The following is a 25,240-nucleotide window of genomic DNA, read 5'->3' as shown; positions in this document are numbered from 1 at the left end:
ATTTATTCTGATGATTTGTCCTGTTGCACACATTAAAAATGTTGTCCTTGTATCGAAACTAAACTTGGTCATATCCTTCCTTCTTGATGGATATTTTAGACTACAGATGGAGGTAAGATGGCCAATTTTGTTATCTCTTAAACCTTATTTGATGAGCTAGTAAAAAAAGTGTAGCTAAATAGGCCTAATCAAACCTAAGATGTAGACTATTGTAGCCCTAAGCCAAGATAAAGCCTTAGACGTCTCCATTAAAATTTTAAAATTCTCATGAAGCTAGAAATGATGGTCTTAAAAACTTCAGTGAAATAGTAAAGTTAACATTATGCTAACAAGTTTTTTTTGTAATAGTTCTAGGGCCCAAATTGAAATCAACAAGTGTATGTGAGGTTTGTCCAGAATATTGCCCAGATTTCTTGGGGGAAAAAAATTGTGTCCTTTTTTTGCTACTGATAGTAAGTACGGTATAGGCTAATATAGACAGGACGGAATTTTAGAATGGTGAGCTGTTTACTATGGTTTGTGTCAAAAAACTGCTTTTTGTCTCACTAGTTTTGATGTGTTGCTAGCTTCAATTCTCTGTTCGTCATGCAGTAATATAAAGGTTCACCTTTTATTTAAAATGGAAGTAGGCCTATCAGCAAACCTAGTTTTAAAACACCAAAAAATTCTATGCTACATTTAAATTTTTCATTACTATTATTTACCATACCATACTAACTTTGTCTTAACTGAGTTTAAATACGTATCTACAATAGGTATGGTACAAAAGAGAGTAAAATGTCCCAGCTATCTCCCATATGTACTGCACGGTGAACATGGAGTATAATGGCTTACTTGTGTACTACTTTCCTTTAACAGTGTTTTTCTCTTTCTGGGTTGGATACAAAAAAATTCTTCTATAGGCCTAACTAATAGTTTCATTGGTTTTTTTTTAGGCAAACTACTAGAGGCTTTGAAGCGGCTGATGGGAAATCTGTCGTCGCTGCGTAACCTAGAACTGATCGACCTGATGTTGGACCACCACGAGGCGTTGTATCTGCTGGACCAAGTGTGTTGCAACCAGACTGAGACTCTCAAAAGACTGAAACTGATCAACCCTACCAAGACTGCTTGTCAACTGCTGCATGTGGGGGTGTTCTTGAACCTACAGGTCAGTCAAACACGTTAAACTTATTATGGATTTGTGAGGTGTAAGCAGGCTACACGCTGGTGTCTCGTACACAGTGTCTTATGAAATGTGTCGTGTTGTTCAGAATTGAATACAATGTCTTTTGCATGTTTGAAACATAATGTATTGGAGTGTAGTTGAGTGCGAAAGTTCATCAGAAGAGATTTATGTTAATTGCCTAAGGATAAATTCAATATTCGATGGCGTCGATGTTTAAATAGGGTTGATCCATGCTGGAATACAAAAGAGAGATATTAATGCAATACAAAGTGATCCAACAACCCATTGCCCCCATTATTCCAATAACCACTAACATTTTGAAAATATCTCAGAACGAAACAACCATTTGCTCCTTTAGCACTGAAAATGTGCTTTGTAAACGGTTTAATAGCTTCTTCGCTTGGGGATTAGCATCAGCGCACATAGCCTGTTAAAATACATGTTATGTCTCACACCAATAATCAGGTCTTGTGTGGCACATGACTGACTCAAAAATCTGTCCCCGATGGTAGCGGCGCTTTACACGCACACAGTACGTCAGCGAGGGTAGCATGTCAAAGTCAAGAGGATGGATTACAGTCCTTTTGAAAAATATTACAAGTGAGTTAGTAGGATATCCGATATCTTCAACTCTACATCTATGCTGAACACAGAGAAGGGAAAACTGACTGAGCAGTTTCAATTATGTATACTTCGGCTGTGTAGGTAATAGGCATACACGTCTGGCCTTTTTGTCATCGATCAGTCATACGATTTTAGTTCTCATAGAATGTTTAAAACAACAATTTAGTAGCTGCTATGCAAGGGGATATTTACCAGTGGTTTTTTATTCTGCGCATTGGCACTATTCCTAGTGCAAACACAATTTAATTGTTGGTTGTCAAATTCATAAAAAACGGTAGCACTTGAAAAATGAGAAACGTAAAATGTTGAGTTTGAAGGAGCAGCAGAGTTGGTTCGATGGTAGGGCGTTCGCCAAATGCTTAAAGGTAATACATTTCTGTGTTTTTCACTGTATGATTTACCCTATTTTAGACCAACATATTTTTGGATGGTGAAATACAATTACAGTCCAACCTCAGTATAACGAATCTGAAGGGACCGAACTGAATATTCGTTATATCAAGGATTTCGTTAAAACGAGGTTCGTTATATAGAGGTTATGTTTGCAGGAATTTCGCTAAGTTGAGGTTCAGAACCAGCGTCGGTTAATATAGGTCGGGATTAGACATCATTAAAACACAATTAAAGTAGCATAGGCTACAATACTTTACAGTACAGTGTTTACAGTGTACAGTAGAACCTAAATTATCCTGCATAATAAAGGGGAGGGATCTTGAATATTGCGCAATCATGACAATGGCATTGACCTTGGTACAGGTTAAAAAACTGTAAGTTTAAAATCACAGCTTGTTCTAACCCTCCTAAAACCTAGCCAAACACTATTGCGTAGTCACAAACCATGTAAAGAACAAAACAAAACAGTAGTAGAAAGTTTTGTAAGCTACTGCTCGTGATAGGTCGGTAAGCTACTTACAGTAAGGTACTGATTTATCACAACAGAGGAATGTCAATAATAATCATTAACTATATATAGCATTGGTGTTGCTAGTTGAAACAAATCGTATTGAAAACAATAAATTATTAGATAAGTAATTATAAAAGTGTATAATCATAGCCAACTTAAAGATAATAAAAACACTCGAAAAAGGAATGTTAAAATAACAATGTTGCTATTCTTTCTCTTTGGTTTTGTTTTTATATCCTTTCTTAGGTTTCTCTTTATCCAAAAATTGTACGATTCACCATAGTTACTTATCGCCCAATCAAAGCTTACTAAACATTACGTCGTCATCTCAGTCCTCAGTGAATGAAATCAGTTCTCAGTTGCAACATAGCGCACACAGCGACAGCAGACAAAGCTGTGTAAAACGGAGCAGACGAATGTTAGCGCAAGCGATGACGTCGCCTTTCGATTTCATTTGATAAAGAAACAGATTTTTCAAAAACAATAATGGGGTGGGGGATTTGTTATATCGAGGGAAAGACGTAGACAATTCGTTATGCAGAGGTTAAATTCGCAATGTAGAGGTTCTGACAATGATAAATTTGCTATATTGAGGTGTCTTATTTTAGCAGAAATCATGAAAAATTTGTTAAATCAAGGTCGTTGTTATTGTTTGTTCGTTATGTAGAGGTAAAATATACATTGTGTCTTATGGAGAGTTCTAGGGGATTTAAAAAAATTCGTTATATCAAGGAATTCGTTGTATCTAGGTTCGTTATATCAAGGTTAGACTGTATAATTTTATTCTCAAGATACAATCCGACATTCCAAATGCAATACCATGCTTTAGCGGAACGTCTTTTCAACTGCTCAACCACTGATCTGACAAACACTTAAATTTACTAGTTTTCTAAAAACAAGTAATTATCGTAAAGTGTAGCAGTTTTCCTACCATATGATAAAATTAAAGCATAGCCTTTTTGAGAGTGAAAGATGTGACATTTTTAAAAGTGACAAAATGTTATGGGGTATATCATCCTGTTATAGACATTATTTATTTCTTACAGGTGCTAGAGATTAGTCCGCAGAACTTGGGAGCAGAAGTGATCTACTTGCTAGGAGAGATTCGACTGAGGCATCTTCACATCCTGCAAAACCGTTACACTCCGCTGGACGTGACAGCTGTGGGGAGCAAGTGTTGGAGGTAATACTCTGAGACTGTTTGGTTAAAAAAAGACCTTGAACTAAAAAAGTGGTTTTCAAAGTTATGTTTGTGTGTTATGTTGTGTGTATTTGTAGCAACAGACTACAGTTGTGGTTCGATTTAGATTAAATTTGGTACAAGAATACCAATTCAGAGGGGGGGGGGGATTTGCTGTAACTTCACTGGCTGTAACTTCACAACAGTTTCAGACGCTATAATTTTACACGTTGATTCCTCATTCGACGATTCCATAACAACGACTGACTTGTTTCCTTGCTAACCGAGTCAGTACTGGCGGCGTGTTTCCTGCTTCCACTGTGGCCACCAACAAAACATCTGACTCAGATTATCCAAGCGCCGAAAATCTTGATCTGATTCCGCTTGCACTCTGGTTGCACTCTGGTTAGGTGTGGGAGGGACGGGCTTCATTCTTGGCACGCCCACAAAGCATTTGGGTTTGGACCGCTTTCCCTTAATGCTTTTGAATATTGCTCTCTCTTTCATCACCTCTAAAAAATAAAAAATACCAATGGCGCAGAAAAGAACAAAAAAGGTACTAATCCATGGTTCTTTAATGAGTTTTGAAATTTTATTTTTAATTTCACCCATAATAATCAGATTTTCACAATTTCTTTTTAATTTTGATGTCCCCAGAGGCCAAAAACACCATTTGTTCAAATTTATATATAGGTATACATATACTATATATATCTATCCATACATCAGACAATAACTTAGGTAATTTTTGCCCGATTTTGATAAAATGTGGTTTGAAGGTGAAACTTGAATGAGTTTGCAAACCAGCATGATCGGACCATGGGAACTGGGTTTATCGAGGGGTTTTATGTCCCATTTCACCTGTTATATGTCATTCAAGCAAGTACCTTATATTTCTCTCCATTGCATAGATCTGTCACAGTTTCCTTACTACATGAAATGTTTTTAAACTAGTCAATAGCAGCTATAAACTAGTCACAGTAGACAACCCACGATATAGTGTCAAATTATAGGCTACTGGCGCTACCGCTGATGACTGTGTTAGTTATAGTAGCTAGCAGACAACTTGGAACATAAAATCAGCTGTTTACCCGTCCTCGCTGTCACGCTGACTGCTGGAAAAATCGGATGATGCGTACAACCATTGACTATATAAACTACAACTTTGCATAGCGTAGGCCTAATATTGTTTTATTTGTCGTGCTATTGTCCCACAAAGCTTATCTGTGTGGGGCTTTATACTAATCCTACTATTGCTTATTTAATTTGGTAAAAACTACATTGCTGTCTGTTTTATAATATTGCGTGTTATAAGGACGAAATGTATGTTTAAATTAATTCTTGTAGGGTCCAATGGGGGGGGGGGGGCTTTAGCTCCTGTGTTCTTCCCCCCCCCCCCCGGAACTGCCACTGCTGCTATAGTTCGCTTGTTTATAGATGTTGATCAAATTTGGCAAATTTTTATTTCATTCTATACTACAGTATTAAAATTTGGTGGAAAAACGTTTTTGGCAGCAGATCTTGTAATAGTTTAATCTAATGTTATTTCAATGAGGAGCAAAGATGTCTTGATTATGGAAATCGGAAATGTTTTATTAACAACCCAATCAGACAAATTGAAATTCACTTGGTCTGCAGGTTTGTTGTGGAAGGGGTATTTCAGACACAGAGTAGGGTCAACCACAATATAGAGGAAAACTTCAAGATTTCCTTAGTACAGCAAGCAAACATTTGTTTATTTTCAACAATCTAAAGTGCAATATGAGATAAAATATTTTATATATTTATTTATTAAACCAAGCAGCAATCATCTTCGTTCTCAAAATGAAGTAGATGTTGATATAATTAGTGAAGAGATTGCATCAAACTGATGTATGAATATAGGGCTGAAATAACCTGAAAAAATACATATGTTTAGTATATTAAAATATAGAGGACCCATGCTGCTCCTCAGCGTTGAAATAAATATCATATCCGAGAAATAATCAAATATTTGATTGAGTAATACAGTCAGTGGCGGATCCAGAGGGGTGGGGGCAAAGGGGGCGACCGTCCCCCCCCCTCGGGCATACATATGCATATATTTTTTACTTCATGTAATACAGTAGTGCATACACATGGCAAATAATAATTTGTCATGCTAACTTTGGACAAAGAAATTGTATAAAACTGCCATTTTGGAGACTTATAGTTTACACCAATTTTTTTGGGAGGGTACCCCCGAACCCCCCAGACCCCCTGGTTCGCCCCCCCCCCCTTGTGACTGTTCTAGATCTGCCACTGAATACAGTATCTTGAGCTATCAAGCTATTGAGCAAACGATCAATAATTCTAATTAAAGCCTATAATTTCCTGATTATTTTGAATCTAAAACGTATAATGAAAAGTAAATAATACTGGAGCTATTGATTTTTAATCATAGAAATACCTTATGAATAATAATTTATATGTTGGTTGTTCACCTTGCATTTGCTTGAAACTCGTCCGATTTGAATCACTAATAGCTCAAATGTAAGCCGGGATTTCACTGAAGTGTCTTAGACCAAAATATATAGGATTAGCCTATATAATTATAACTGGTGAAATACAGTGAAATACTGGTGAAATAGAAGAGCCAAACGAACTCGGAAAAGAGAAACCAAATTTAACTCCCATAAGAAATACATGGAGAGCAAATTTTGTTTACGTATAAACCGAGTCAGACTATAGATAATTTTATGCCGATGCTTGATGGCAAATCTGTGCGTGCATACCTTCAATTTGAGACCTCAATCATAAAAATAGGTCGGGTAGAAGAGCCATAAAGGAACTCGGAAAAGAAAAACCAAATTTAACTCCCATAAGAAATGCATGGGGAGCATTTTTTGTTTACGTTTAAGTCGAGTGGGACTGTAGATAAATATATGCCGATGCTTGATGTGAAATCTGTGCTTGAATTTTAGCGAATTTCCCTATAGGGAAGTAGCTATTACCGTAGGTCTCATGGTAAGACCTAGGCCCGGGACCAAATTAACTTTTTCATTTTGATGTCCCCAGAGGCCAAAAACACCATTCGTTCAAATTTGTATATATATATCTATATATATGTGTCTCCATCCGCACGATAACATGAGTAATTTTTGTCCGATTTGGATGAAATTTGGTTTAAAGGTGTAAGGCGGGATAAACTTGAATGAGTTCACGAACCAGCATGATCGGACCATGGGAACGGGGTTTTACGGGGGGTTTTATGGGTTTAAAAATTGGGTTTTCTCATTTTTGACTCCTAAAACACAAAATTTCCCAATTTATCTCTAGACCATATTAAAGAGCTTAAAAAAACAAATAATTTAGTATATCAAAGTGTTTTTGTACGGTTATTGGTAACGGAGAAAATTCAAAAAATTGTAAATGAAAAATTCCCATGTTATTCTTATGGAGAATATTGAAAATGTTGTAGTTTGTTTGTTTATGGATATATTTTGATCAAACTTGGCAAATTTATTTATTTTATACTAAGCTATTAATATTTTACTAAAACACACTTTATTAGTAGGGATGGTCAAGTCTCGAAACTTTGGGAAATTTTCGGGAAATTTTAAATCTCGTTACACGAGACGAGATTTCTTTTTGGCCGGGATTTTTATGGAGACGAGAATTAAAAAAAAAAAAAATTAAAACGCCTGCAGAAAGTCAATGCAAAACCCGCAATACAGAAGCGTGTTGTAGTTGCGTTTTCTTTGCGAAGGCGTTCTTATTTAATTAATTCTTTAAATGTAAATATTACTTTAATTATTTTAATAATATTACTTTAATAACATTTGAGAAGTTTTGTTAAGTGTAAGCAGTGTGAGGAATGTTTTGTTACTATAAAAAGTCAAAACAAGTAACTATTTTATAAAAATTAGTTTTAGTTTCCTTGTGGCAGCAAACCTAGGTACTCGTTAAACCCAATGTTATTTAAATAGATTTAATTGAAAATCATTCAGAGAAATGGAAATTCGCTTAGTCGGCAGGTTTGCTGCGGCGGGGGTATTTTTAAATCTTTAAGATTATTAGCAGAGTAGGTACCTACCTGTCCTTCATACAATAGGTCTATAAAATTCTTATTTCAGTTACTCGTGCTCTGCGTTTGCAATGGGGGAGGACACGGTTTGAGAAAATTTGGTTCTTTAAATTTACGGTATTCTAGTTCTATAGTATATAACACATCTACCATTGTCATAATGCTCTACCACTGCACCTAAACAATATGAAAAAAGTAAATTATCAAACATTCGTACTATAGGCTATCACAAATAATTTATTAAATTAATAACATGAACATAACTGTAAACAATTGGCAACTATTTAGTTACCAGATATTTGTTTATCCAGCATTGCCTCCAGGATTAATTGATCACAATATAAAATAGGTTTATATACCTTACACTTATATTGTCAATCCTAGTATAGTCTCGGGCGACTATTTTCAAAACAACTGTTTTATTTTCAAGAAGACTACAAATTAACTCACATTGCCGTATGTCTCCATACCGAGGTTGTAGATGCCACCAATGGTCAGTTTGAGAGGTCTAGAAGCCATGATCTGCATGATGAGAAGTCCTCGCCTCAAACTGTGAGGCTTATCTGTCCAGTCGCAGTTGAACAGTGCTTGCCGGAGCAACTCAGACTGGAAAAATGAAATTATAAGTTTAGCCTGCTCCATGAAACGTTTGTTAATATATGCTACATTTATTTCAAAACGTAGTATGAACATGTTTGGTTATTTAAACTTAACACCTACACCTACTTGCATCTTCAACTTTTAAACTCGTTACACTCTTTGTGTCTTAAAAGGGTTCAGGCAGATTCAAATCGTGTAGAAGCTCTAACTAGCTTGAATAAGAAATCATAGTTGGTAAAGAAACATTTTGAATTGATCATCTTTTGTGAAAAATTGTCAATGACTTTGTATATTGGAAGTACATTTAATTTTTTATTGAGAAATCAGATCCCATTTTTATGTTGTTTATGTGTGTGTGCGGGGCTGTTAACTAAAATGTTAAATTCTTATCTGAAACAATTCAGAGGAAGCTAAGTCGACATGAGCTTACTCAAGCAGAACCTTTTAAAACTTAAAGAATCAAGAATCTTTATTGCCTTTGATCCATACTTACAGACATTGGCATAGTCAATAAATTAAATAAATACATTACATTCCAGCAATAATTACTCATACTTACAAATGCTAATTTAACAGTAACGATACATACAGGTGAACAATAATAACAATAACAGTCAATATCATTAATTAAATCTTAAAGTTAATAATAACAGGATATGATAAAAATTCTTCTATTTTATAAAAAGGATTGGCAATAAGCCACTCAGATAATTTAATTTTAAATTGTTTCATAGTCACAAATCGGGCAGTGTCAGGCAGTTTATTGAAAAATCTCACGTAGTTAATTTTGAAGCAGTTTCCTGTTTTTGCTAATCGGTGCTGGGGAAGGTCAATTTTGTTTTTTCTTCTTGTGTTGTGACTATGGAATTTTTTCTATTATTGAAATCTGTAATATGTAGTTTGGTATAAATGAGAATGTGGTGAATGTAAAGATTAATAACAGTCATTACTTTGAGTTTTATAAAAAGTGGTTTGCAATGTTCAGTGTCACTTGTCCTAAAAATTGTTCTAATGATGTTTTTCTGTATTGTAAGTATGTCCTACACAAAAAAACCCAAAGAGTAATGCCATACGAAACATGGGACTGACAAAAATCATAGTAAGCCACCCTTAGATATTCAAAACTCACAAAATCCCGAAGCTTCCACATGAGATAAGAAACTCTTGAAATTGTTCTCCACACATACTCAACATGAGACTTCCAATTCAATTTGTTGTCAATAAAAAATCCCAGTAATTTAACAGTTTGATAATCTTCAACATGAGCCAAACCAAGCAACATGCTTTGAGTTTTCTCCCTGTTAAGAGAACCAATTTTGTGCTGTGTTGAAGACACTACTTATTATTTGTTCCTCAAGACACATTAAGTTCCTGTGTGAAGATAGTAAGGTTGTGTCATCTGCATATATACCTTAGAAGCAACGTTAGATGGAAAGTCATTAATGAAAACAGTGAATAAAAATGGCCCAAGAACAGAACCTTGCGGAACACCGGTATTGTTGGTTAGTATTGAAGACTGACATCCATTCGCTGAAACATATTGGGTTCGATTTGAAAGATAAGATTTAAGATTGCAGCAACTGAAGAGAGCTCTCTGCGATATTATAGTATCGAAGTTTGTTAAAAATGTTTTTATGATGGAAGCAATCAAAAGCCTTGCTTAAATCACAAAGCTTAAGAGAGACTGTTTCTCTATTTTCAAAAGACACTAGTACTTTATTAACCAGACTAGAAACAGCAGACGTTGTAGATTTTTTTTGCCCTAAAACCATGTTGACAATCACATAGAAGACCATTAAATTCAAAACGTTTGACAAGTTGAGAATGCATAAGGGATTCAAAGACTTTCGAAAAAAATATCGATACAATGGATACTGGACAATAATTCTGAGGTAGAGATCTGTCACTTTTTTTGTGCACAGGTTTTTTGTGCACTACTTTTGATATCTATATCTATAAAAGAGGAACTATGCATGTGTGTGTGTGTGTATGTATATACGTTATGGACTCCGAAACCGCTCGACAGATTGTAATGAAACTTTCAGGCATTATTAAGCATCTTTCAAGGATGGTTCGAGTGAAGTTTGGTGCAGATCTATCAAAAGGGCTCTGCCCCAGAGGGTTTTAAGTGGGCCAATGTCAGACTTTTTGATCTACAATGTTTACAAATAAATATAATTTAAAAGCAGATGTTTACTTTTACCAACTGTTTTGTAGGTTTGAATAATTACAACATTCTGTATTAGCATTAGCCATGATTTGAAATAGTGCCACAGTGTTTCTACAGAGTGCAGCACAGAAAACTATTTTTACTTTTGAATAAGTCCAAATGTATTAAACCCCAATCGCAGCACACCTGTGCACTTAACAACGTTTAAATTCTCCAATGTTAAATATTAAAACATAAAAACCTTTATAAAAGTACTGTATTATAAACAATAAAAGGGATGATTTTTTAAAATTTATGACAACAGCTAATTTGCAAACAAAAGGTGAGTGAGCGTAGCGAACGAACATCAACCTGGAGGCGAGTAAGCGTAGCGAACGAGCTAACCTGAAAACAAGTGAGCGCAGCGAACGATTTCCAACCTGAAGGTGAGTGAGCGTAGCGAACGAACTTCAACCAGGACGTGATTGAGCCATGCGAATACTTATGAAGTTAAGCGGGGCAAAGCCCGTGGGTACAGCTAGTTTTCAATAAATCAGGAAAATACCCATGAACTAAACATTGATTTAAGACAAATGTCAATGGTTCGTAAATATGATTAACGATGCTTTGAGCAAGTAATTAGAAATCCAATAAAAATCAGTACTCCTGGAATTAAAAATTGTAGAAACAGTTTCAATGACGTCCTCCGCTGTTGTTGCTGCCCAATGAAACACAGTGCATTGTGTCGTGATGACTTAACCAGATTTTGTGCCAAGGTGTCAGTATCAGGTATGTTCTTTTTTATTTCAGAGACTGACTCAACAAAAAAGTGATTTAACTGATTTGGATTGAGTGTAATTTTTCTTGTAGATGTGGTGGGTAGAGTTTCTTTAGATATTACCTCCCAAGCAGCCTTACATTTGTTCTTTGAATTTTCAATAAAATAAGATTATGCTTGTCTTTTTGCTTTCTTTATCTTAGCTTTGTACTGTCTTTTAAAAAACAAATAAGAGCTATGTGCTGCCTCACTCTGGCCCGATTTGTCCCTTTTCATGTTCCTGTAAGCATTGTAAAACAACAGCAATAATATTAGTAGTGTTAGGCATAACATTAAATCCTTAGCCTTTTTAAGTTCATCATTAAACCAATTAATTTTATTTTTAACAACTGATTAAACAATATGATGAGAATTCTAATAGTATCAAAAGCCAATGGTATAACCATCTTGAATAAAGAAATATTTTAAAAGAAAAACACACTTTTACCTTGTCAAGAAGGGTTTGTCCTATATGATTGAGTACGCCGATTATTATCAGGTATCCAGTCACCTCCTCTATGCTAATGATGTATTCAGGCTTTAGCAGTTCTTTACCCTAATAACAAATTTGACTAAACTATATAAATTAGTGAAAACTTAACACTATCTTGGTAAACGCTAGCAATTTATACTGCATTCAAATAAACAATGTATTCAGTGAAGTAAATGTAGTTGAACTTGAGATGTCCAAAAAAGAGTGTACTTTTGTATTATATTGTGGCTTTCCCCTCATTCTTCACCATCCAAAGTCAAATACACTATTTCAGATAGACTATTGATTTATGATTACGGTTTTCAAAAAACAAATTGTTTTCTCTAAACTCACCAAACTAAGCTTTGGAGCTGACATTGCCACACATAATGTTCCGATTTGAATAAACGCCATCAGTTGAAATCGATAGCATTGGTCAGTTAGTTGAACGTACCTGCAAAATGTTGCACCATTTACTCGAACATTCTTACAAAGAAAGTTTATTGAAAATAGTTGCAATTAAATTTAAAAAAATTGTAAGGTGATTCCATTAGTTTGCACTCTCTCTAGAACGGCTATAAGACACTCGTCGTGTTCTTCTTTCGTTCTTCCCCATATCAGACAGTCGTCAATGTGCACTAAACAGTTCTTTACCCCTTCTAAAGTTTTTGACATGCGGCGCTGAAACTCTTCAGGAGGGGACGTAATTCCTAAGGTAACTTGTGGAATTTATACCTCCCAAAAGGGGTGATAAATGTTGTATAATCTTGTTACTCCTCTGCAAGGTTCAGTTGCCAGAACCCGGAATTCGCATCGATCTTGCTGAAGTATTCGGCTTCCGCAATCTCGGCCAATGAAAGTTCAATCTTTGGAATAGGATAAAACCTTCGTTTCACACTGTTGTTGAGTTTGGATAGGTCTACGCAGATCCTAACCCCACCTCCCTTTTTTGTGCAAACTACCATTGGTGCACACCAATCAGTCGCGTGTTCAACTGGGACAATCACTCCTTTCTCAAGCATATCGTCTAACTGCTCTTTCACCTTGGTTTTTAAAGGTATTGGTACAACCCTGGGGGTGGATATAGCGTAAGGAACTGCATTCTCCTTCATTTCAATCTTGTACTCTCCTTTCATATTTCCCAACCCTTGAAATAAATTAGAATACTTAGTAGCCCAGTCAATATCAGGTGAATCTACAGAAAAAATCCTCCTCACCAGGTTCAGTTCTGCACAGGAACGTCTTCTAAGAAGTGGAACAGTGATCTCCTCAGAAATATATGCAAGATCATAAACCGATACACCCTTATGCTCAAGCCTTAGCCTTAAAGTTCCCAAAATATTGATTTGTTCTTTCTTCTTTGCGCTAAACACAGGGGATTTGCACTTTCCTAGAGGCAGAGTCTTAATAAAATCACCGACAACTCTTACTGGAATCATGGTTACATCAGCTGCTGTGTCAAGTTTAAATTTTATAAGACCTAAATCTTGGTTTCCACAGCTTGCTTTTACCTCCTGAACCCAGGCTTTGTCACTGTTGTCTATATTTCCTATGAAAATCTCAGGAACCTTTTGATATCCACTGTCTGAATCTTGCTGTTCGATTTTCTTAACAACGTTTTTGTTTCTTCTCATCCACTTTTTGCGGGAGGGACAGCATCGCAAAAAATGTCCAATTTCGGAACATTTGTCACATATTGCTTTCCTAGCAGGGCATTCGGCCAGTGATCCGTGCCAGTTATAACCACATTTCCTGCACTTTTTTCTTGTAGCATCCTCGATGAATTTCTGTTCACCAGCTCCTTCAGACAAATTTGTTTTACCGACTTGTACTGACGTTTTATTCACCATAAAAACATTAGTATTGGCGAGTTCATGTTTTTAGCGTTCTAGCTCCTCGTGTTGGCGCAAGGTATTAATTGCTTTCCCCAGAGTCAATTGAGAGTCCAGCTGGAGTCCATCACTTAGAGCGTCATCTTTCATACCAATAATGAGGACCAGAAGCATCATCTCATCGTTCAGTTCACCCCATGCACACGTTTTTGCAAGGCCATGCAAATCTGTTATGAATTTTTCAGATGGATCACTCCCTTGCTTGTGTCTCAGAAATTTTGTTCTCTCATAAATTATATTTCGTCTTGGCACAAAGTATTCATCAAAGGCCCGAAGAGCCTCGTCATATTTTGGTGAAAACGAATCGAAAATATTTTCACTCCTACTACCCATTGTAAACAAAAGTATATCGATTTTCCGAGCGTCGGAAGTGCTATCCAGACCGCAACCCTGTCTGTACCTTTGAAAGCGATTCCTCCAGGAAAATTCCGATTTTCATTCGGAGTAAAAGAGAAGGTTTCTGGAGTTGGTAACGTTAGATTTATCATCGGAGTAGGAGTACACAAAACTGCATTATTTTCTCGGTTTGTCTGTCCCAATGCAAAACCTAATGACTCTTCTTCAGTCTTTCTAGAATACCTTTCTGACATGTAGTTGAATTCACTTTGAGCGTCGTCCTCCCCGTTGTCCTCATACCTTTGCCTACGAGTATTTAGTTTTTTTCTGCCCTTACTTGACAGTATGGCTGTTTTTAGACTTTGTTCAATAAAAAATCCACTAAGCTGCCACCATGTTCTATTTCTAATTCAAGAATACTAATCAAACATCTTGCTTCAACAAACTCTATTTCAAAACTCAACCAATGTTTACCAAAACATGTTAACAAAAATCATCTGACAACAGAACATATTCAAACACAAGTAAATCATATGATAAAAATAACAGACTTAATACAACAGATATATTATGATCAAACTTGGAAAATTAGTTATTTTATTCTAAGCTATTGATATTTTACTTAAAAAAAACACACACTATAATAACCTACCTGTAACAGCAAACCTAGGCACCTGTTGAACCTAATTTTATTTATATACATTTAATAAAACATCCAATCAAATGGAAATTTGCTGAGTCTGCAGGTTTGCTGTGGCGGAGTTGTTTTACTCATAAAATAAGCTTAAATTTTAAGATTTTATAGTATCACACTATTTAACTAAATGGGATAAATTATCATAATCCTTGAAAGTAACGGTCAATTTCCATGTATTTCACCTATTTTTGATAAATAGAAAAAAACTAAATATACTTAATAACAAATAACTCAAAAACCGTTGGGTTTAGAGAAAGATGGTAAATACAAAAAATGTGTATCTTTCGATGACATACATTTTGTATACTTAGCTTTTTCCTGTATCTCTAATAATAAAGTCACCATAGCGAAAAATACAGAAATATGCCGCCATTTTCCAACATGGCGGCCGTAGCACAGCTTCAATTTTAGGGGACTTTTAGTATGTTCAAAAGGAAGGTACACCCAACATCTGTACCAAATTCCCTGGTTGTGCTAATTTTTTTGGGTCAAAACATATTTTTATTGTACTAATAGGGAAATTTGCTAAGATAACATCTTACTTAAGATCAATTGATTAGCCTTCAACGTATTTAATCTATTTTATGAAAGTTAGACAACACTTCCTACATGTTGCCATTTATCTTAACCTGTACTGTAATAATTTAAAAGACATTGAATTTAATTAATAGATAAGACTGATAAGAGATAGTATGGTCCTAATTAAAAGCAATTTGGCTGATATCAACATCAATTATCTAACTAGCTATTAGTAATATAATTTTGATTTTTATTTATTTATTTCTACTTTACAAACTAACTAAAATATTAAATAGGATTGCTGAAGGAAAACACAAGTAAATATCATACCTACTTACTTTATGATATTGATGTGACGTTTCACAAGTTTTTCCAAATAGATTTGTATTCCTTTCTCATGGAAAGTTTTGTTAAGAGGTTTCAGTAGTTTTAAGCTGCTGAAATTGACTGCATTGATTATTTTTTGTTCTGTACAGTTTTGTTGGGGAAAATCTTTTCTTTGAACATTACCACCCACACTCTCCTCATCTTTTGCCCTCAAGGTAGACAAGTAATAGTAATATGATTGTTCATTCGTTTTATCCATTATTTTGTTCACATCGTTCAAGTCAACGAGAAGCAGTTTTGTGGTAAACTTGGTCTTTGCGACCATGTAAATCAAAACCAGAGAGAGCAGATACATCCCCGCAATTTGTAACATCATCAGAAAACCTGATATGGGATACAAGAGTAGGAGCAAAGACGATTCAGACTTCCATATCCACCCCATGGTAAGATCTGCACAAATTTCATCGTTGATTCCCATTTCTGTTTGCAACGACAGAAGCAGTGGAAGCAAACAGAATAAAGGGACGAAAGAAACGTATAAAACCAAACTAACTTTCCCATACAATGTAATTTGTCTGTTGAAATCCTCAACCAATTTCCATTGAACAGTGTTCCTCTCTATTTCAACGATTGGTTCTAGCAGAATCTCTACCAAAGAACACAACTGCGACTTGTTTATAATTACGAATAGTTCAATAGAAATCACTACAAATATAACAATTAAATCGTGATATTTAGAGAAATCATTTCCTTCATTTTCATTGTTGGTTATGCAAGATAACGTGGTGTAAAAGAAGAGGATGTAGAAGAAAAATCTCAACGAAACTATATACTTGTTGAGGCTACGTTTTTTTATGTCCAAAGAAAAGATGACTTTGAAGATAAAAGGGAGGTTTTTGAAGTCTGGGGATTGTTCCATATTGGTAACCTGAAAAAAAACTTAATATAAACTCTCCATGCAAAGTTGCAACATATTCAAAGAAATATTTATAATATTTTTTAAATTTAAATTTGTAATGGTGATTTTCCCGTTAAACCCTACAAAAAAAAAAAATTTCTCAAAATTGACGATGTTATACTTAATTTTGATTCTGAACAAGATGGTATAACCCCTATTGCTGTAAAAATTACGGTTGAAATGTTATTGCAACTTTTGTCATTTTCCCTATAAAAACTTATTAATGTCACGGAAAATCGGATTTTCATGAAACGACTTGACCAACTTTAATTCAAATTGTGTATATGTTGTATTAGTTTAATGTTTTTAACTCTAAACGAAATGGTACAACCCCTATTGCTGTAAAAATTACGATTTAAAAATAGTTGCAACTCTATTGATTTTTAAAATAATTTATTAAATTTCCTCTCTAACCACTTATCCATGTCCATGGTAACGATTGTTGACAAGCTAGTGGGAGAAAGTATACATATCGCTGATACTGTTTACTTACTTAAGATCTAATATTAAAATCTAAATTTTTTTCCAACTCAATAATTGCTCTAAAAAAAGAGTACTAGATTGATTCCATTCTTACCTCAAAATATTTCAAATTCTACTAATGTGAATAACCCTTGGAGTTCTTATGGACTGGCAAAACAAACTACTTGGTTTCGATTGACAGATTCCTGGTTCTATGAGATCAAAATGTTTAGAGAGAGCCGTGCCAAGATTCTAAGCTATGTACAATGGAATTTTTCTAAGCATAAACAGGCTATTTAAGATGCAAATCACAAGCCCAGGCTGATAGTGATGAACACGACAACGTAACGATATGTAGACTCCTCCGTGGGACTTTGGATCAGTCAATACTCAGTTCATCATTTCTTAATAAGGAAGACACATGCCATTAAATAACCAATGAAAATTATCAGTTGCACAAAACCAAAGAGAATAGAAAGCTTGTTGTTAAACTTTAACAAGCAAGTACCATGCCAATTTTTGGTTTGATTGGCATTGACACAGTGCCAAAGAGAATTGTGATCAGTTTTCAACAACATGATGTTTCTTATGCTTTCAGCGAATTTAAAATGTAGGGAATAAGCTATTACCGTAGGTCTCATGGTAAGACCTAGACCTGGGACTGATTTACTTTTTCGTTTTGAGGTCCTCAGAGGGAAAAAACACCATTCGTATATATATCCAACTATATATATCCAACTATATATATCTTACGTATATATATCTTACTAATATTATAGATGTGAAAGTTTGTGTGTTTGTTTGTTTGTTTGTTTGTTTGTTTGTGTGTTTGAAGTTCAATCACGCATAAACCACTGGATGGATTGGACTGAAATTTGGCATGATGATAGCTTACATTCCCGATTAACATATAGGCATATTCTTATCTCAAAAATCCTTTCGGGCTCCACCCCAGTGGCTCTGTAATTCCCCATGTTAACCTATGAGTATTCATATTTAAAGGGAATGAAAGAATTTAGTCAGCTGTTTCAACTAAAAAAGTTGGTTCTATGATATGGAAAAGCATTAAAAAGTTATAAGATTTACCAACAAGGTGCAGCACTATATTTTATTTGAATTTATGAAAAAAGCTAATTTGAACTAAGCAGCAACAAAAAACTGTGATTCACAATGAGAACTGTCAAAGTAGGATTGTTTACAGTTAGCTATGTTTATGTTTTTCATTTCATGAATAATTTGTGATATTTTGCGAATTGTTGATAATTTATTTTTCTCTATTGTTTAGGTGAAGTGGTAGAACATTATGGCTATGGTAGATGTGTAATACTATAGAATACTGTAAATTTAAAAAAGCAAATTTTATCAAACTGTGTCCTCCCTTATTTCAAACGCAAAGCTTGAGTATAACTGCAATAAGCATTTTATACTTATATTCCAACCCCGTACGAAGGACGGGTACTCTGCTAGTTCATATATATGTCTATATATAAATTAATACATATAAATCCATATATCCAGGCTGTTTTTAAAAGAATGCCGGGATTTCATACGGTCGTTGTTCGGGGACTATTCAAGATAGTTAAAACGATTTAAACGTCAAATTGAAGGGAAAAGAATACATTTTTTTTCTCATTCTTTCATACAATTCGGAATGATTTAATAAAATTCAGATTTTTATCAATCTTATATGAGCATAAAACTGGCAAAGTCTGTACGCTTAGGGCGATCGGCGGGTTTATCTGATGTCTTAACTGAATCTTTTCTGTTTCTTTTATAGATAACATCATAAATTGGCCAATTTAGGTTTGTTAAACTGAAGACATCGTCGCACACTGTGTCATCGCTTGTTTTTAGCCGGCCAGGTGAATGTCCTGTCAAAACACTTTGGTGCCATGAAACTCATTAAACCAGCTTCAAGTTCCTTTATTATCAAGTAGATTTAAATTTAGTTTAATTTAGCAATGAATATAAACTCTGCGAACTACAGATTACAATCTGTGTCTTCTGTTGCGCCATAAACGTCGTACTGGCGACTGGATTCAGGCATATGAGTCACAATAGCGGCTTACCACTCTGCACCTGTTTTACTCACGTCAAGGTCAAAGTTTCCCCCCGTGCTACACGGGAACAAAACTTAGTTATTTTAGCTTCAATTTGACGTATAAAACGTTTAGTTACCTTGAATAGTAATTACCCCAGCAATTACCATTAAAAATCTCGGCATTCTTTTAAAAACACCCTGTATACAGGGTGTTTTTTTAAAAACTTGCATCTTTATTTATGTAAAAACCGCAATAGATAGAAATATGCAGTTTGCGGGAATCATTGTGATATTGGATCATATGTCTAATATTCTATTCTATATTGTCTTGTTAAAAGCATATGGTTTATGTTTTTGTTATGATGTTTGTTTCAGTGTTGAGATGGCAATAAGATAAAAATGTTCTTTCTTTTACTAGTTTGTTTTATTCTTTTGTGAATATACTACACTGGCGACGAGGATGTCTAGAAAGAAGCAGAAGAGTGATAGGGAAGTTGATGAAGAGTCTCACAGTGAGTTGGAGAGGAAAATGGAGAAGTTTGTCTTTGAGAAATACAAATGTGAAGAAACAGCAGAAGAGTACATTGAACATTTTCAACGTGTTTGTCGGGTGAAAGGGTTGGGGGGTTCAGATGAGCGTAGTAAGGAGGCGAGAAAAGACTTACTACTGGCTTATGTGGGAAGTGAACCACTCCAGAAGATGCAAAATTATTTCATCCCGAAGAACCTTGATTCTTGTTCATATGACGAAATTAAGACTGCATTTTTCACACTGTATGGTCCAAACCAAACGATTTTCGCTGCCCGTTTTGAGTTTGAAAGAGCTGTGAGGAATGAAAGTGAGTCCTTCACAGAATATTTCACCCGGTTAAAGAAATTAAGCAAACACTGTCGGTATGGCCAAGGCTTGGATGAACGGATCCGGGATCGTTTCATCGCAGGGGTGTTCAATGAACAATTTGAAGTGGAAGTAAGGCATCGTTGGCCGGATGGTGTAGAGACCGGTGGCAGTGTTGTCACGGCAGAGAGAGTGTTCCAGCTGGCCAGGTCGATGGAGCGTGCCAGAAACGAGGTGAATGCCAGTACTACATCGAACGTATGTTTTGTCAAGAAGCGGCAAACAACTGGTCAAGTAAATGGATGTGAGAACTGTGGCAGATATAAATGTGTCAAGGAGAAATGTCCAGCAAAAGGCCAGGAGTGTCTCAAATGCCGGAAGATAGGACATTTTGCTAGGGTGTGCCAAAGGAAGTTTGTCAGTAAAATTGACACGAAGTATTCCGATGGTGAGCACAGTTCAGATGGGGTGGAATCTGATCTTCATGCTCTTAAGAAGATTTCAAACAGAACTCCACGTGCCTCAATAAGAGTGAATGTGAATGGACTGCCCTGCCTTATGGAATTTGATTCTGGTGCTAGAATTTCTACAATTGGGCAGACATTATGGAAGAAACTCGGTAAGCCCCAGGTTAAACCTCTCTCCGGGTTGACAGGCTATGGTCAAACACCGTTAGCATGTTTAGGCAAATGCTATGTGTCAGTGTGTTTGAATGGGGAAACTAGGAAATTGCCAGTTGCAGTAATGGAAAAAGATGACATTCCATTGTTTGGACTTCCGTGGATGGTATCATTTGGAATGAAACTTCCACCTGAAGTTAGTGTAAAATCAAACAATGTAACAAATGATGATGTGAATATTACGGAAGAGGAAGCCCAATCATTGGTGAAGGAATTTGATAGTGTTTTCTCTGATGGATTGGGTAAAATTGAAGGAGTAAAGGCTAGAATACATGTAAAGAAGGATTTTCCACCAATTGCGCTGAAAGCCAGAAGAGTACCCTTTCCTTTGAAAAATTCCGCAGAGAATGAGCTGAACCGACTAGTTGAGTGCGGAGTCTTAGAGAAGGTTGATCCAAGTGAAACAGCAATAGTCTGGTCAACGCCTACTGTAAATGTCAACAAAGGAGGAGGTAGGGTTAGGATTTGTGGAGACTTCAGGGTTACCGTGAACAAGGCAATTGTGCCTGAAGTTTATCAGATGCCTACTTTTGCTGATTTGACAAACAAAATTGCTGGAGGTCGATCATTTACTGTAATTGATTTGAAAGATGCATACTTACAGTTAGAGGTTGCAGAGGAAGATCGAAACTACTTAATAATAGCTACTCATATGGGGTATTTCCGCTACAAACGCCTTGCATTTGGCTTAACTGATGCTCCAGCCAAATTTCAGCGTTTCATGGAAAATCTCCTCAGTGATATCCCTTTGGTTGGGGTGAACATAGATGATATCATAGTCAGTGGAAGAACCAAAGAAGAGCACCTGGGCAATGTCAGAACAGTGTTGAAACGTCTCGAAGCTGCGGGGATAAAGGTGAAGAAAGAAAAATGTCAGTTAGGTCAAAACAGTGTCTACTATTTGGGGCATAAAATTGATCAAGATGGAATACATCCTAGGGAAGATAAAGTAAAGGCATTAAAGGAAGCCAAGACTCCAACAAACAAGAAAGAGCTTCGAGCGTTTTTGGGAGCCATCAACTATTATGAGAAGTTCATTCCTCATCTTCATGGTCTTTGTTCAAGATTACACCGATTAACAAGTTCCAAGACTTCTTGGGTGTGGAATCACCAAGAACAAGAGGAGTTTGACAGAGCACGCAATCTGATTGCAGAAGATGCAACGGTTGTTCCTTACCGAGATGAGTTGCCCATAACAGTATCCTGTGATGCCTCGGAGGTTGGTGTAGCAGCAATTATTCTACAAACTGATCACGATGGTGTAGAAAGACCAGTTGCATTTGCTTCGCGTACTTTGCAGGAATCAGAAAAGCGATATTCATCAATTGACAGGGAAGCACTTGCTTGCGTGTTTGGAGTGGTCAAATTCCACCAGTATCTTTATGGCAGACATTTTACCTTAACTAGTGACCACAAACCTTTAGAGAGAATATTTGGTAAACATCGGGATTTGACCAAGACGATGAATAACAGGTTGGTTCGATGGGCTATTTTCTTAAACAACTACGACTTTGATATAAAGTATATAGAAGGTAGGAACAACGTGTTGGCGGATGCACTCTCTAGACTGCCCAGTGAGAGTGACCTCCCATCAAGAGAAGAGTTGTCTGCAAAACTACTGGTTCAGGAAAAGATAGACGATATGGCTCTGACATCAAAGGAACTGCAAGAGGAAACTAGAAAAGACGAGACTTGCAAGCGGGTAATGATGTTTATGGAATCACAATGGCCACAAAAGTTGCCTAAGGATCTTTCATATTTGTCTCCATTTTTTCACAGACGGGAAGAACTCTCTTCTGTGAAAGGAATTCTGATGTGGGGAAATAGAATAGTGGTTCCACAGACCCTTCAAAAGAAAACACTACGTGTTTTACATCAAGGACATCCTGGAATTGAAGCTATGCGGAGTTTGTCACGGTTCTATGTGTGGTGGAGCAAGATTGACGAAGACATAGAAACGTATGTGAAGACTTGTAATGGGTGTCAGATGAACCGTCCAAGGGAACCGGAGGTACCTCTGTACTCGTGGAATGTACCAGATGGTCCATGGGAACGGTTACACTTGGATTATGCTGGACCATTTGATGGGTGGTATTGGTTAGTTGGTGTAGATGCATTTTCTAAATGGCCAGAGATATCAATGGTTAGATCTATTACGGCTGCCAGTACAGTGAACAAGTTACGGGAATGGTTTTCTCGCTATGGAGTTCCTAGAATGATAGTCACTGACAATGGGACACAGTTTACGTCAGAGCTATTTGAGAAGTTTTGCAAGGATAACGCGATAAAACATGTCTGCAGTACACCATATCATCCGAAGACGAATGGCCAAGTTGAACGGTTCATCAAAACATTCAAGTCAAGATATTTGTCCAGCAAAGGTGACAGGCAAGATCAAACACAAAGGTTGGCGAAGCTATTGTTTGCCTACAGAAACACACCACAAAAATCTACGAGCAAACCTCCATCTGAACTGTTCTTCGGCAAAAGACTTCGATCTCCATTGGACAATTTGAAGCCTACGGTGAAAGACGTGATAGCAGAATCAGTTTTTAAACAAAAGGAGTATAACGATGGCAAAAGTAGACGTAGGGAATTTTCTGAGGGGGAAGAAGTCTGGGTGCAGAGAGAAATAGGTGCCGGTTGGAATCCAGGAGTGATTGCATCAAGAACTGGTGAGCTATCATACCAAGTCAGGGTTGGTGGACTTCTGAAGCGAAAACACGCAGACCAGCTACGTAAGAGAAGCGGAGCTTTATCTGAAGGGGGAGAAGTGTGATATTGGATCATATGTCTAATATTCTATTCTATATTGTCTTGTTAAAAGCATATGGTTTATGTTTTTGTTATGATGTTTGTTTCAGTGTTGAGATGGCAATAAGATAAAAATGTTCTTTCTTTTACTAGTTTGTTTTATTCTTTTGTGAATATACTACAATCATCTATTGACGTAGGGGGCCCAATTGTTTTGAATTCTACGTTACATTCACATTCCCCCCCAACTCCCCCCCTGCCACCAACTTATTTTTTTTAAATAGCAAGGTACCCCTTGTGACATATCAAATGAAAGAGCATGAAAAAAGAAAATGTTTGATGAAAAAAAATTGAAAATCGGTTCATAAATTTGCGAGATATTTCCCCCTCCCCCTCCCCGGAACTTTTAATAGCAAGGTACCCCTTGTGACATATCAAATGAAAGAGCATGAAAAAAGAAAATGTTTGGTGAAATTTATTTTTCATTTGATATGTCACAAGGGCGGGTACCTTGCTATTAAAAAACAAGTTAAGGCGGGGACACACTTGTCATACACTCTTCCGATCCTACTACTATCCGATTTGCGGGATTCCAGAAGGATCGGTGCGGGATCGGAGGGGGTGAACACACATGTCATACACGCTTCCGACCCATGCCCGATTTCCTCCACCGGTCGATCAACACTTGCCAGTCTGCCAGTCTGATTTGTAAACTACGTGCAGCAGAAGGTGGTAAACATGTTCAAAAACTTTGGACTTCGGGATTCAGCCATGATGGAGGTTTGTCTAGATGAAGAGGAAGAAAGTCAGACTCGTTTGGCTCTTCTACCCGTCCGATTTTCATGATCGAGGTCTCAAATTGAAGGTATGCACGCACAGATTTCACATCAAGCATCGGCATATATTTATCTTAAACCATTATTCTTAAATCTTAAGAATAAAGGTGATTTTTAAGAAACAACCCATCCTGCATCCGACAAACGAATAGACTGCAGTGTCGGTGCGTGATCGGAGTCAAAATCGGAGTAGGATCGGAGTATGACGTGACGCGTGTCGGAGAGGTGTAAACAACCGTGTTCAAAGTTATCTACCATTCCCTTCTCCGACAGTCGTACCACAGTATGATCTGAGTCGGATCGGAAGGGTGTATGACAAGTGTGTCCCTGCCTTTAGCCGATTTTAAAATTTTTTCACCAAAAATTTTCTTTTTTCATGCTCTTTCGTTTGATATGTCACAAGGGGTACCTTGCTATTAAAAAAATTAAGTTCCGGGGGGAGGGGAGGGGGGAATATCTCACAAATTTATGAACCGATTTTCAATTTTTTTTTCATCAAACATTTTCTTTTTCCATGCTCTTTTATTTGATATGTCACAAGGGGTACCTTGCTATTTAAAAAAATTAAGTTGGGGGAAAGGGGGGGAATGTGAATGTAACGTAGAATTCAAAATAATTTTGCCCCCTACGTCAATAGTTGATTCCCGCCAACTGCATATTTCTATCTATTGCGGTTTTTACATAAATAAAGATGCAAGTTAAAAAAAAAAAACAACCTGTATATATATATCTTACTAATATTATAAATCTGAAAGTTTGTGTGTTTGAAGTTCAATCATGCATAAATCACTGGATGGATTGGGCTGAAATTTGGCATGATGATAGCTTACATTCCCGATTAACATATAGGCATATTCTTATCTCAAAAATCCTTTCGGGCTCCGCCCCAGTGGCTCTGTAATTCCCCATGTTAACCTTATGAGTATTCATATTTAAAGGGA

General features: G+C 36.3%; 1 protein-coding gene across 1 annotated transcript in view; it reads left to right on the top strand.

Moving 5' to 3' along the window:
- The window catches only part of LOC129005359 (uncharacterized), a 42,593-nt gene that overhangs the window by 7,595 nt on the left and 9,758 nt on the right, over positions 1-25,240 (top strand). The window contains exons 5-6 of the mRNA XM_054434224.1: positions 936-1,150; positions 3,743-3,879. Coding sequence (XP_054290199.1) covers positions 936-1,150; positions 3,743-3,879 — 352 coding nt within the window. The remainder of the gene's footprint in view (positions 1-935; positions 1,151-3,742; positions 3,880-25,240) is intronic.

This window comes from Macrosteles quadrilineatus, unplaced genomic scaffold (assembly GCF_028750875.1).
Source record: "Macrosteles quadrilineatus isolate MER2022 unplaced genomic scaffold, UCM_ALF_1.0 Scaffold_20__1_contigs__length_2534061, whole genome shotgun sequence".
NCBI lineage: Eukaryota > Metazoa > Arthropoda > Insecta > Hemiptera > Cicadellidae > Macrosteles > Macrosteles quadrilineatus.
The sequence above is the reverse complement of the archived record's forward strand: the minus strand, read 5'-3'. Positions and strand labels throughout refer to the sequence as shown.